The 10,741-nt window shown below is 48.6% G+C and overlaps 5 protein-coding genes across 5 annotated transcripts; 2 read left to right on the top strand and 3 right to left on the bottom strand.

Moving 5' to 3' along the window:
• Nucleotides 1–142: 142 nt before the first annotated feature.
• LOC6536405 (transmembrane emp24 domain-containing protein eca) lies at nt 143–1,144 on the top strand. Its single transcript, XM_002096951.4, has 2 exons — nt 143–369; nt 432–1,144. Exons 1-2 carry the CDS (start codon nt 237–239, stop codon nt 947–949), a joined length of 651 nt encoding a protein of 216 aa, XP_002096987.1. The 5' UTR covers nt 143–236; the 3' UTR covers nt 950–1,144.
• A 250-nt stretch (nt 1,145–1,394) lies between these two features.
• On the top strand, nt 1,395–4,248 carry LOC6536404 (peptide transporter family 1). Its single transcript, XM_002096950.4, has 7 exons — nt 1,395–1,657; nt 1,733–1,966; nt 2,478–2,706; nt 2,765–3,039; nt 3,101–3,306; nt 3,368–3,673; nt 3,732–4,248. Exons 1-7 carry the CDS (start codon nt 1,624–1,626, stop codon nt 4,119–4,121), a joined length of 1,674 nt encoding a protein of 557 aa, XP_002096986.1. The 5' UTR covers nt 1,395–1,623; the 3' UTR covers nt 4,122–4,248.
• On the bottom strand, nt 4,144–5,676 carry LOC6536403 (nucleoside diphosphate kinase 7). The gene is made up of 4 exons (XM_002096949.3): nt 5,433–5,676; nt 5,204–5,370; nt 4,977–5,144; nt 4,144–4,926 (listed from the first exon to the last, which is right to left on the bottom strand). The coding sequence occupies exons 1-4, from the start codon at nt 5,559–5,561 to the stop codon at nt 4,227–4,229; spliced, it is 1,164 nt and encodes a 387-aa protein (XP_002096985.1). The 5' UTR covers nt 5,562–5,676; the 3' UTR covers nt 4,144–4,226.
• A 287-nt stretch (nt 5,677–5,963) lies between these two features.
• Nucleotides 5,964–7,721, bottom strand: LOC6536402 (uncharacterized protein CG16817). The gene is made up of 4 exons (XM_002096948.4): nt 7,546–7,721; nt 6,975–7,061; nt 6,649–6,905; nt 5,964–6,586 (listed from the first exon to the last, which is right to left on the bottom strand). The coding sequence occupies exons 1-4, from the start codon at nt 7,560–7,562 to the stop codon at nt 6,393–6,395; spliced, it is 555 nt and encodes a 184-aa protein (XP_002096984.1). The 5' UTR covers nt 7,563–7,721; the 3' UTR covers nt 5,964–6,392.
• A 163-nt stretch (nt 7,722–7,884) lies between these two features.
• On the bottom strand, nt 7,885–10,194 carry LOC6536401 (endothelin-converting enzyme 2). The gene is made up of 2 exons (XM_002096947.3): nt 9,029–10,194; nt 7,885–8,969 (listed from the first exon to the last, which is right to left on the bottom strand). Exons 1-2 carry the CDS (start codon nt 10,139–10,141, stop codon nt 7,977–7,979), a joined length of 2,106 nt encoding a protein of 701 aa, XP_002096983.1. The 5' UTR covers nt 10,142–10,194; the 3' UTR covers nt 7,885–7,976.
• Nucleotides 10,195–10,741: the final 547 nt, after the last annotated feature.

Below are 10,741 nucleotides of genomic sequence, written 5' to 3'. Positions count from 1 at the left end.
TAGTGGAATACTAATATTTTTTAACTGCGCACCTGTTTGAATAAAGATTTTAATATATCTTTTGTACTATTCCTATAAAAGAATCCCTTTCGTGAGTTGCCGTGAGCTAGCCCAATCACGGTGCCATCTCTTATGCCAAACACTCTGACTTTGATCTGGCACTTTTTCTCATGACGTGTCGGCGAGCTTAACTTTATTAAACAACTACTCGAAAAAGTCCCTGCAAAAAGCCGAAAATGCGCGACCAATTCATCAGCCTGGCCCTGATGCTGTGCGTCCTGCACAGTGCCTGCGGCTTGTATTTCCACATATCGGAGACGGAGCGCAAGTGCTTCATCGAGGAGGTTCCCGACGAGACAACTGTGATTGGTGAGCCAGCGCCTAGTGCCAACTTGGAAGTTTTACCCATCGACTAACTTGTCCTCCTGCAGTGAACTACAAGGTGGAGCTGTACGATCCGCGCTCTAATGGATTCATGCCCTCGTCTCCCGGCATCGGTATGCATGTGGAGGTACGCGACAGCGACGACAAGATTGTGCTGTCCCGCGTGTACAGCTCACAGGGACGCATCTCGTTCACGTCGCACACTCCCGGCGAGCACGTCATCTGTATGTACTCGAACAGCACCGCGTGGTTCAGTGGTGCCCAGCTGCGCGTTCACCTGGACATCCAGGTGGGAGAGCACGCTATCGACTACGCCAATGTGGCGCAGAAAGAGAAGCTGACTGAGCTGCAGCTGCGCATCCGCCAGCTACTCGACCAGGTGGAGCAGATAACCAAGGAGCAGAACTACCAGCGATACCGCGAGGAGCGTTTCCGTCACACCAGCGAGAGCACCAACTCCCGAGTGCTGTGGTGGTCGCTGGCTCAGACCGTCGTTTTGGTTTGCATGGGCTTCTGGCAGATGCGCCATCTCAAGAGCTTCTTTGAGGCCAAGAAACTGGTGTGAGGTGCTCCGGAGGCTAGTGCATCATCAGCACCACTGGCCACCGGCCTTATTGTTCCGTGTGTTTCCCTCATTTGGCAGGAATTGCGAATTTCATCGATGGATCGTCATCAACCAACCAGCCTCTGGCCTCGACTCCAAGCACTTCTAGTTATAATTTCTTGTGCGTAATTTAATAAAATCCATTGTACAAAACGAGATCAAAACTGTGTGCACCCCCACATCCTATCTCCGCTGGGTCAGACTGTCAGTCAGCTGAGCCGGGTCCCGTGACTATGTTTGCCTCGCCAAGCGTGGCTTCCTCTTATCAGCAGGCTGTGGCAGATAACCTGTGTCGTTGGCGTTAACTCCCTAGTTTTAAGAACGCGCACCATCGTAACTGCATCGGGCAGCATCGCTGACTGCCCTTTATCTCATTGTTTATTCTGGCGGAGAAGAGACTTTTTAGTAGCTCTTGGACCGCCCTGAGCAGCGGTCGTCTGTCGCGGCACAAATCCGTCGCTTAAAACAATAGAGCTTGTTGTGGCCCACCAAACGCAACCGCCGTCGACCCACAAAAGCCGCAGCTCTGTAACCCGATCCAGTCTGAAGCGCTTTCAAGTCAACAACTGGCCCAGGTCTCTGCTCCCTCTCCGGTTCAGTTGGTTTACGTCGGATTAAGCGTGCAGGCTGTTGAAATGTTTCGCGCTACGGAAATCGGCAGCGAAGAAAGTGAGTCTGCAGCTGGCTGCTAGATAAGATAAGACAAGAACCACAGGTAATCCTCTGTCTCCACATTACATTTAGCCCTGCCAGCGCTGGCGGAGCTCAGCCAGGTGGGATATGAACGCGAGGCACGGGACGTGGAGTGGATCCGCTGGAGAGGCGAACAGGCCCAGTTAAAGCGGGCTCATCGCAGCTCCCTGCCCAATTATGGATTTGCTCCCCCTCCCATCCGCATGGAGTACAGGTATCCACGAGCCGTCTTCTTCGTTCTGGCCACAAAGTTCTTTGAGGCTTTTGCGGCCAACGGCATTCGCAGTAAGTTCCCTGTTTTCCATCCAAAAGCAGATAAGTGATTTTTGGTCCGGCACAAGCATTCGGCTAGTCTGGTTGAAAAATTCCGAAACCAGGCTTATCAGCGGCGCAGAAATATAAACACAAGGAGGTCTTATTGACAGTCAAAAGACCTGTGATGATGCATTTTATGAGGGGCACAGATAAGATGCAAGAAAATTAGGTTCGAATCAGGTTCGAATAATGGGCAGGAACAAGACTTGCTATTCAATTGCATATATAGAAAATCCTAAAAAGTAATATCTTTTTGGATTTAGGAAAAAAATATACCTTATATTATTGTTAACCATGATTCTTGGAATTTTTCCCCTTCATATTAATCTTTAAAAACATCCATCATTAAGAAGGTGGCTTGAAGAATTATTATGTCTCAATGAAACAACCTTTATTTCATGGTCAATAATTCGAGATTGACTGCAGCCTGACCCACGATTACGGATTATTACATATGTACGTAACGTATATTCGATTCCAGCCGTACTCGCACTCTATCTGCGCGACGATCTCAACTTCACGGAAAGCTTTTCCACTGTGGTGCTGCACATCTTCAACTTTTTTGGCCAGTTCTGCCCGATCATTGGGGCCATCCTAGCGGATAGCTATATAGGCAATGTGCGTACGATATCCGGCTTCAGTTTTATCTACGCTTTCGGGTGGTTACTGCTCACACTGACATCCCTGCCGGCCATGGGGCTTCCGATGGTGTAAGTACTCGCAAAGGATTAAGATGAAGGGTATACCTTATTCCACTTCATCTTGTAGCTTGCTGGTGTCCATCGCTCTTCTGTTTATCGCCGTTGGCAATGGATCGATACGAGCCTGCATCACCTCGCTGGGTGCACTGCAGTTCAGGCTGCCGGAACAGAGCGTCCATCTGGCCGAGTACTTCTCCTTCTACTATTTCGTCTACTATTTCGGAATCTTCCTGAGTAAGATCCTTCCGCCGCTGGTAAGGGCTAATACGCAGTGCTTCGACAAGGCGGAATGCTATCCGGCCGTATTCGGCACCCTTGGCGCAGCCTTTTTGATGGCCTGGTGTAAGTAACTATCCGTATTCACTCCTTATTTTATTGTAATTAATGCGTCCTGTGGTATTAGTTATCTTCCTGATTGGAAAATGCTTTTACAAGTCCGAAAAGCTGTCCAATGACAACATACTCTTCAAGTTCTGCGGCTGCATAAAGACTGCTCTTGTGGAGAAGTGGCGACGTCGCAAGTCGCCAAAGCGCTCCAACTACTGGCTGCACAATGCAATTGGAGCCTACGACATGGGATTCGTTAATGATGTGTCCAAAGTTTTAAGGGTTAGTTGATCAGTTATGTTATATGAAAGTTACTTCAACTTAAGAGCTTGGTTTTTCTTAGATATCCAAGCTGTTTATCCCACTGCCCTTCTACTTTGCTCTGCTGGCGCAACAGGACTCCAGCTGGACCTTCCAGGCCACCCAGATGAATACCACAGTAATGGGCGTGACCATCCAACCGGATCAGGCCAAGGCCGTGGGCCCCATCTTTCTCTTCATGCTCATCCCGCTGTGGCAGTATATAACAGTGCCTCTGCTGCGGCGCTACTTCAACTGGGAGCTCCAGCCGCTGCACAGTGTGACTGTGGGTGGGATTTTCTCCGCCGGCGCCTTTTTCTGTGCGGGCGCCTTGCAGGAACGCATAAAGGTAAGCATGAGTAAAGAGATACCCCATCTGGTCGTTGATTAATCCGCCATATTCAAAGAATTCGCCGCTCCAAACAGTGAACATCGCTTGGCAACTGCCACAGTTTCTGCTGCTCATGATGGGCGAACTACTGCTTTCCATTCCGGGTCTCCAGTTCGCCTTCACCCAAGCGCCGACCTCTATGAAGTCGGTGGTTACGGCGGCTTGGTTCCTCAATAATGCTTTCGGCAATCTCATCGTGGTTCTGGTCACCGAGCTGGGTATGCTAAGCTCACAGATGGCCGAGTACTTCTTTTACGCGGTGATAATGGTGGTTTGCATAATCCTTTATGCTCTTCTGGCCTTCGATTACACTCTGCAGGAGCGCAAGGGAGGGCTGTATGTGAGAATGGACAGCGAAGGCGAGGACCGGGATAAGCCCACTACTAGCCGCAGCGGGAGCATCTAGAAGAGGGTTCAATGCTTTAGTATTTCCATTGCACTTGTAATTTATTGATAAACGCACACAGGCAAACATGCATTTAACTGAAAACAAATAAAAACTAAACTAAGGTCAGTCGATTATCTTAAACATATACTGCAGCTCCAGGTTCGAGTCATCCGGCAGATCGGTGCAGTGTACGGCGTTCTGCACCTTGGACTTGCCGAACTTGGCGCGCAGCGTGTGGGGCCGCAGCAGTTTGGCGATCTCCGGATCCATGGGACCGCAGAAGTTGCGGAACTCCTGAGCAGCTTTCTTTTCGGGATCGACGCAAGCAATCTCCATGCACATACATACTCCACTGGCTAACTGCGCAACCATGGGTATATATTCGGGCAGCACGCCGCGATAGACTTCGTAAAACTCCTCACAGTTGATACGCGCCATTAGAATCATGCGCATGGCGTTTAACCGGAAGCCATTGGACAGGATTTCGGAAATTATGTCTCCCAGGAGACCATCCTTGATGCTGTGCGGCTTAATGATGGCAAGCGTTGTGTTCTTAAATACACATTCCTTAATAATGCTGTGCCTGGCCTCAAAGAAGAACTTTAGGTCCATTTCCACGTCTTCGTCGTTATCAGAGTAGTAGAATCCATAACGGATCTCCTCACTTTCAAACAGTTCTTCCAAACTGGGCGACAGTTTCACACTGGAAGCTTCCCCTTCTGTGCTTTTGTACTGGACGCAGGCCTTGATGGTCTCCACGACGTTGTCGCCAATCAGCTCCAGGCTAATGGCCGGGCCAGCCAACAGCTCGTTCATTAAGACTCTGAAATTAAGAAGATTACATGTGTTTCTGGGCATTCCCGCTTTACTCACGAAGAGGAGACATCCGTCTTGTCCTTGCCGGACAGAAACTGAGTTACCATTTTGGGAGAGAACTGGACCATTATGCCCTGGTTTATGTTAATCTTGTTCTCAATCAGCGTCTTCAGAAACTTGCCCAGGTGCTTCGTCCACATGTTGTTCTTAAGCAGAACAAAGCCTCTGAGGAGAAAGGAATTAAAGATTAGTGAGTGGATTGCTTTCGCAGAGATCTAGCCTACTTCTTGCGGTATTTGGCCAGGTTGGTCCGCGTAGTGTCATCAGCATAATCCACAATGTCAAACTGCCGGCCGAAGACATTGATTTTGGAGCCCACGAAGAAGTCGCGCTGGGTCAGCTCCGGGATCTTGGTGCGTCGCAGGAATGTGCGCTTGTTGCGCTGATCGAACTGGGGGAGTACGTGACTGTGTATAGATGTGTTTCTTTAATCAACTAGCTAGCAATCCTCACCACTTCCACCGCCTTGTCAGACACATAGTATGTGATCAGGAAGGTGCGAATGATTCCAGCCTCGGCATGGTACCACTCGGCCACGAAGGCCAGACGCCGCTCGCTAGCCGGAATCGCAGCGGGTTTCATAATGTTTGTTGAGGGGAATCTTATTCCTTGCTTTATCGTTCTATCGCTTGACAAGCAAGTCCTTTATTTCGAGTGAAAACTGTTTGTTTGCTTGGCATTTCAATTGTGCTTCTTCTTTCCCGCGTCGTCACAGCAACAGTGTTGCCAACATAACAACACGCACCTGAGTGGGCGCAAAATTTAAAGAACAAAACTACCTACATACTTAATTTTTAAAACCACTTATTGGGGATATCCCTAAAAACAATTTGACCCATATTTTCTTTGATTAATCGCCATGATTCCCTATGGCAGTTACCAACAAAGGACTTGGCTTCTGAACTTCGCATTCCGGGTCTATCCATACAGAAAATTCTAGAACATGTTTTAAAATTCGTAAATATTGCAAATAAAAAGACGTGCTTAAGTTTTTCATTTTTTTATTGTTAATTTCCTTTATTTACAGGAAACAAAAATAATAAACTGCAAACTGATTTTTGCAATAAATTGGTTGTAGCTTTCCTCTGGTTGTTAAATTCTAGCGTAAAACTTATGGTTTCCCTTGTCGGCGCCAAATCATCTTGTTCCTTGTGTTGCTTTTTGTTAACATCTCTCCTCTGAATACGCATTATATTCAGCTATATTAAATGTGTTTTTCTTTGATTGGAATAGTGTTTTATGTACGCATGCGTTTGTGGATGTTCTTATGAGTGATTGAGTGTATCTTCTTCGTTTTGTTTTCTGGTGTGTATGTGAGGAGTGAGTGTTGTGATCGTGTGCTGACTTATGGTATAAGAGCCACGGCTAACGCTACGACTACGCCAAATTGCTAGACACCATCTGAGCGACCGTCTAGGCAGCTGGCTTCTTCTCCTTATCACCCTCGCCGCCCTCCTCATCATCCTCGTCGTTCTGGGACAGACTCGGGATGTTGTCATCCGAGTCCTCCTCCTCGTCATCGACGTTGAAGTCGTCGAACTTGTTGTTCCAGTCGCCACCAGGGCTGTTAAGGAAATTGCCAAACATGCCATTGTCTTTTTGCTCGCCTGCGAAATGGGTTTGAATGAGTGGGATTGCTGGATGATATCTTATGGATGAAGGATCTTACCCTCCTCGTCGTCGGACTCATCGCGCCACTTCGCAAAGTTGGCCTTAAGGAAATGCAACTTGGTCTTGTCAGTGGTCAGCGAGGACCAGTAGGGTCCGGCTGCCTTCTTGGGTATTGTGAATTCCAGGCAGCGGCCAATGTTCTTGCTGGTCACCTTCTCGGGATCCACCTCGTGAAGGAAGTTCAGTGTGACCTCGTACTTCTTCGACGGATCCAGAACGTTAACGCCCTTGAAGGTGAAGCTGTTTTCCGTAACTCTGTGTTGGGATTAGAATGGGATTAGGATCCACTGCGGGCATGGGCATAGTAAATATGGGGGCACTTACTTCTGTTCAATGTCCTTGCACTCCACATCAATGATGACGTAGATCAGGTCATTGCGCTGGGCCCAGGAAACTGGAGGCGGAATCGAGCTGCAAAGAAGGATCAAGTTGGGTAAACATAAATAAGGGCTTCTGGCGGTGTCGGGTGGTGCGTTGTGCGACTTCCGGTGTCATAGCAACTCGCGTCGGACATTCTGGAAGCGGGTGCACGAACTATGCAAATAAACGAGCTGACCATTTGCATAAACCATAAGCCCAGGCGAAAGTCCATGCCGAAAATGCACGGCATTAGCGCCAGCCGAAGAACATAACCTCAAAGACTGGACCCTCCGATTAGTTCCACAAATTAGTTCGCAATGCAGATGCGCATAGGACACGCCCACCGTTGGGCCAACGCTTGGGCAAGCGGATGAGCGCGAGAATATGGTGCATCCGAACGAAAACTAGGTGTTTTTCATGGCCGGGAGTTCGAAAATGGACGCCGCCGCAGCGACAAAGCACGCGACGCACAAAGAAGCCACAAAAAGATGGTCCGGCTTGCGTTGAGGGGCGAGATTCCCGGTTGTAGACTCACCCTGCTGCTGCCGACATTATGTTGCTGCTGCGAATCGTTGGTTTATGGTTTACGGAGCCGGAACACTTCTGACTGACAGCCTGTTTTCGTTACAAAAAAAGGCAGTTTCAGTTGAACAAAATTGTCATGCACAAAATTGTCAGGAGAAACAGAGTGACCGAGCGCGCAGCGGAGATGTGACTAAATTTGAATAGTGCGACGGGGTGCGAAACTTCGATACACCTACAGACGGCACTCAAACCATTCATGTTAGCCATTGCGTGCGTGTAGAGTTAATTTGTAGAATTGTGTCTATAAAAAGTATTCAAATATTCCCAACCAAAAAATTAAACCATCTCGTACGTTATTATTCAAAATTTTACTTTCAATAGGTTCAAAGAATGTATTTTAAATTTGATAACAACTATTTTTCGATTCATTAGTGCGATGAACTACCAAAGTCGGCACGTTTTGGAAACAGGACGCATGCCACTGCCCACGGAGCAGTTGTAGGCCTGGAAGAAGTCCTCGCTGTTGGACATAACGCCCAGGACACGAAATTTGTCAAAGGTGTGCTCGTTGGTGAGAACCTTCCAGTAGTGCTCCTCCTCGTAGTGGGAGCAAAATAGCTGGGCAAATCCCAGGAAGAACAATTGTTCTGGCGTCAGGTCGAGGCCCGGCAATGTGTCGCTGATCCTCTCCTGCCCCGGCTGTTCCAGCAGCTGCTGCTTGTGGCTGCGGTAGGCCAGCAGGGCCTGTCTGAGTCCACTGTTGTCCGCGACATTCTCGTCCAGTGTGGTTTTTCCGTTGACCCGCCGCTTGATCTCCGGTACCAAGTACTTGCCATAGTGGTCCATGTAGCACTCGGCGCGATCCTCCAAAAGTTGTTGCGATTGTTCCGACCAGGGCTCCAATTGACCGTTGCTATTGTAATTGAAGCTGGTCGGATCGAAGCCGTGGATGAGCTCGTGACCCACGATAAAGCCCAAGGTGCCGAATTTCAGGGAGAGCGGCAGGTGGCGGTGGTATATCGGCGGTTCCACCATGCCAGCCATCACATTGATGGAGTTGTCCGGCGTGTAGTAGCCCGCTGACACCTGCAATCCTATGATGAGCTTCTGGGGCTTGGTGTCATTGGCCAGTTCCTGATAGTGACGACTGCTAAACCGTTTGATTTCTACAGCCAGGTGCTGCAAATTGATGTTGGTCCGCGCATAGCTATCATCGATGATCTTCAGACTGTTGATTTCTCGGATTATTCGATCCGAAAGTGCGACATCCTGGAACGAACCTATGCGTGACGTAATGGTGGACTCCTTTAGCAGTGCCCTCGCCCGACTCTCCTCATCCAGCCACTCGGCGTCCTCAAGCGTCTTTCGCAGACTCCTTCGCAGTTCCCGGACGATTTCCGATATCTCCAGGCGCTTCTCCTCGCTGAAATTATTCTGTAATACAAAACGATTGAGATCACTTGGTTTTCGGATCATACGTGTTCGATACCCACGGCCATATAGAGTTTGTTGAACAGAATCCTCATGGATTGGAATAGCGTAACCGCACAGTAGTTGCTTTGGTACTTGGGCGCCTTCAGCTTAGGATCCAATCTATAGAGCAGCTGCATGGCCAAGTAGTTGGCCACCGCCTCGCGATGCTGGGCGCATACCTTGTCCAGTTCCACGTAGTAAAAGGCGCAGAATAGTTTCTCTGCGGAGTGGCGTCCGCTCCACGAGATGTTGTAGTAGTACTCCGATTGGGGAAAGTCTCGTTTAATTTGGTAGGGATCAAACACTTCGCACTGTTGCGGGATCTCGAGTGCGTCCCGCCAGAAGGCAAAGACCCCAGCAATTGCTTCCCTAATCCTCCCCTCCGGCAATCCGAACGCCCGGAGATATCCGTGCATTCGCTCTTCGTTCAGCCGGAAGGCGCGAGTGGTGTTGCTCGAGATGTTTTCCTCCTGCACGATGATGTGGTCAAAGCCCAGTTCTGGCAGTTTGGTGTAGGGCTTAAATGGATAGATTAAATGGATCGCTTCGCGGATCAGACCATTGGCTCCATAGTTGGCCAGGTGGGCACTCATGTTGATCCAGTTGAAGCTGGACGCATTCCAGGCGGCTCCATCCACAGCGGGAAATCCTCCGATCGATCGAATTAGACTCAAGTGAGCGGGATCCGCCGCATTGAAGGGATGGAGCTCTGCTTCCAGACAAGCGTTGTAGAATCGCTGGGCCACCGCCAGTTCGCTGGACACGTTGAGTGCCTCCGCCAGGTCCATTCTGCTCACCAGTTGATCCGTGATGTCGATCAGTGTGTAAGACACGTCGCCCATGTTGCTCCTTCTCGATGTGGAGTACCGATCCGGCTTAAAGTTCCGATAATTTCCACACGCGTACTCGTAGAAATTCTCGCAGGGCGCTACACTTTGGTTCATGTAGGATTTCATGAAATCCGCATACTCCTGCAGGCGTAGGTCTGCAATAGGTACATTGGTCGAGCGACCATTGCTCTCGGAACAATCACGCCTTTCCACAACACTTCTGGCCTCGCAACCCGTCAGAAGAGCAGCCACGATGACCCACAACAGCATCATTGAGATCAGCTTCCGTGATCCGAAAAACATATGCGTGCTTTATGTGAAGTCTTCTCAGTCGGAACTTTAAAATCGCACTGATTCGAATCGCAAACGAAGGCGGGCAGCATCCTAATAAAATTTGCAATCCAGAGAGCAATGGAAAATAGAGCGAAGTAAGACCCTTATCAGCAAAATGTTTGGGGGAATAAAGAATGTGCAGTGTGCCTCGGCTTGTTGATAAGCGAGTGAGTAAGTTTATGTTTACAATCTGTATATAAAAAAGGGGTGCAAAACGAAAGGTTTGCTAAAAAATGATTGGTATTGGTATTCAAGAAGTATTAATAAGCTTTTTAGGCTTTTGAATTCTCAATGCGCTTTCCTATTTCGTTTTCTGTTAAGATCACATTTTACAGGACTAGTTGCTGTTAGCTGCAACGAAAGTGAATAGCAGTGAATAGCGGTTGAATAACAAATGAGTAACAGGCGAGTAACAAGCGAGTAACAGGTGAACGACAGCTGAGTAACAGGTGGTCAACAGAAGAACAACAGTAATAATTCTGGTTCCTTTGTATCCTGTTATTTAAACTTCTAAGCTATGTTGCCTTGGTAATACGCAGTTTGTTTCACTGTTTGTAGGACTGCTGGTTT

Source organism: Drosophila yakuba, chromosome 3R (genome assembly GCF_016746365.2).
Source record: "Drosophila yakuba strain Tai18E2 chromosome 3R, Prin_Dyak_Tai18E2_2.1, whole genome shotgun sequence".
Lineage (NCBI taxonomy): Eukaryota > Metazoa > Arthropoda > Insecta > Diptera > Drosophilidae > Drosophila > Drosophila yakuba.
The sequence above is the reverse complement of the archived record's forward strand: the minus strand, read 5'-3'. Positions and strand labels throughout refer to the sequence as shown.

Excerpts from the sequence above, each read along its gene's own strand:
- LOC6536405 (XM_002096951.4), top strand. The coding sequence starts at position 237 with ATGCGCGACCAATTCATCAGCCTGGCCCTGATGCTGTGCGTCCTGCAC. Across the intron at positions 370-431 it reads CGACGAGACAACTGTGATTG|TGAACTACAAGGTGGAGCTG; the intron begins GTGAGCCAGCGC and ends GTCCTCCTGCAG.
- LOC6536404 (XM_002096950.4), top strand. The coding sequence starts at position 1,624 with ATGTTTCGCGCTACGGAAATCGGCAGCGAAGAAA. Across the intron at positions 1,658-1,732 it reads GGAAATCGGCAGCGAAGAAA|CCCTGCCAGCGCTGGCGGAG; the intron begins GTGAGTCTGCAG and ends CATTACATTTAG. Across the intron at positions 3,040-3,100 it reads AGCCTTTTTGATGGCCTGGT|TTATCTTCCTGATTGGAAAA; the intron begins GTAAGTAACTAT and ends CTGTGGTATTAG.
- LOC6536403 (XM_002096949.3), bottom strand. The coding sequence starts at position 5,561 with ATGAAACCCGCTGCGATTCCGGCTAGCGAGCGGCGTCTGGCCTTCGTG. Across the intron at positions 5,145-5,203 it reads CTGGCCAAATACCGCAAGAA|AGGCTTTGTTCTGCTTAAGA; the intron begins GTAGGCTAGATC and ends CTTTCTCCTCAG. Across the intron at positions 4,927-4,976 it reads AAGACGGATGTCTCCTCTTC|AGTCTTAATGAACGAGCTGT; the intron begins GTGAGTAAAGCG and ends TCTTAATTTCAG.
- LOC6536402 (XM_002096948.4), bottom strand. Across the intron at positions 6,906-6,974 it reads TGCAAGGACATTGAACAGAA|AGTTACGGAAAACAGCTTCA; the intron begins GTAAGTGCCCCC and ends ATCCCAACACAG. Across the intron at positions 6,587-6,648 it reads TGAGTCCGACGACGAGGAGG|GCGAGCAAAAAGACAATGGC; the intron begins GTAAGATCCTTC and ends CCCATTTCGCAG.
- LOC6536401 (XM_002096947.3), bottom strand. The coding sequence starts at position 10,141 with ATGTTTTTCGGATCACGGAAGCTGATCTCAATGATGCTGTTGTGGGTC. Across the intron at positions 8,970-9,028 it reads TCAACAAACTCTATATGGCC|AATAATTTCAGCGAGGAGAA; the intron begins GTGGGTATCGAA and ends TTTGTATTACAG.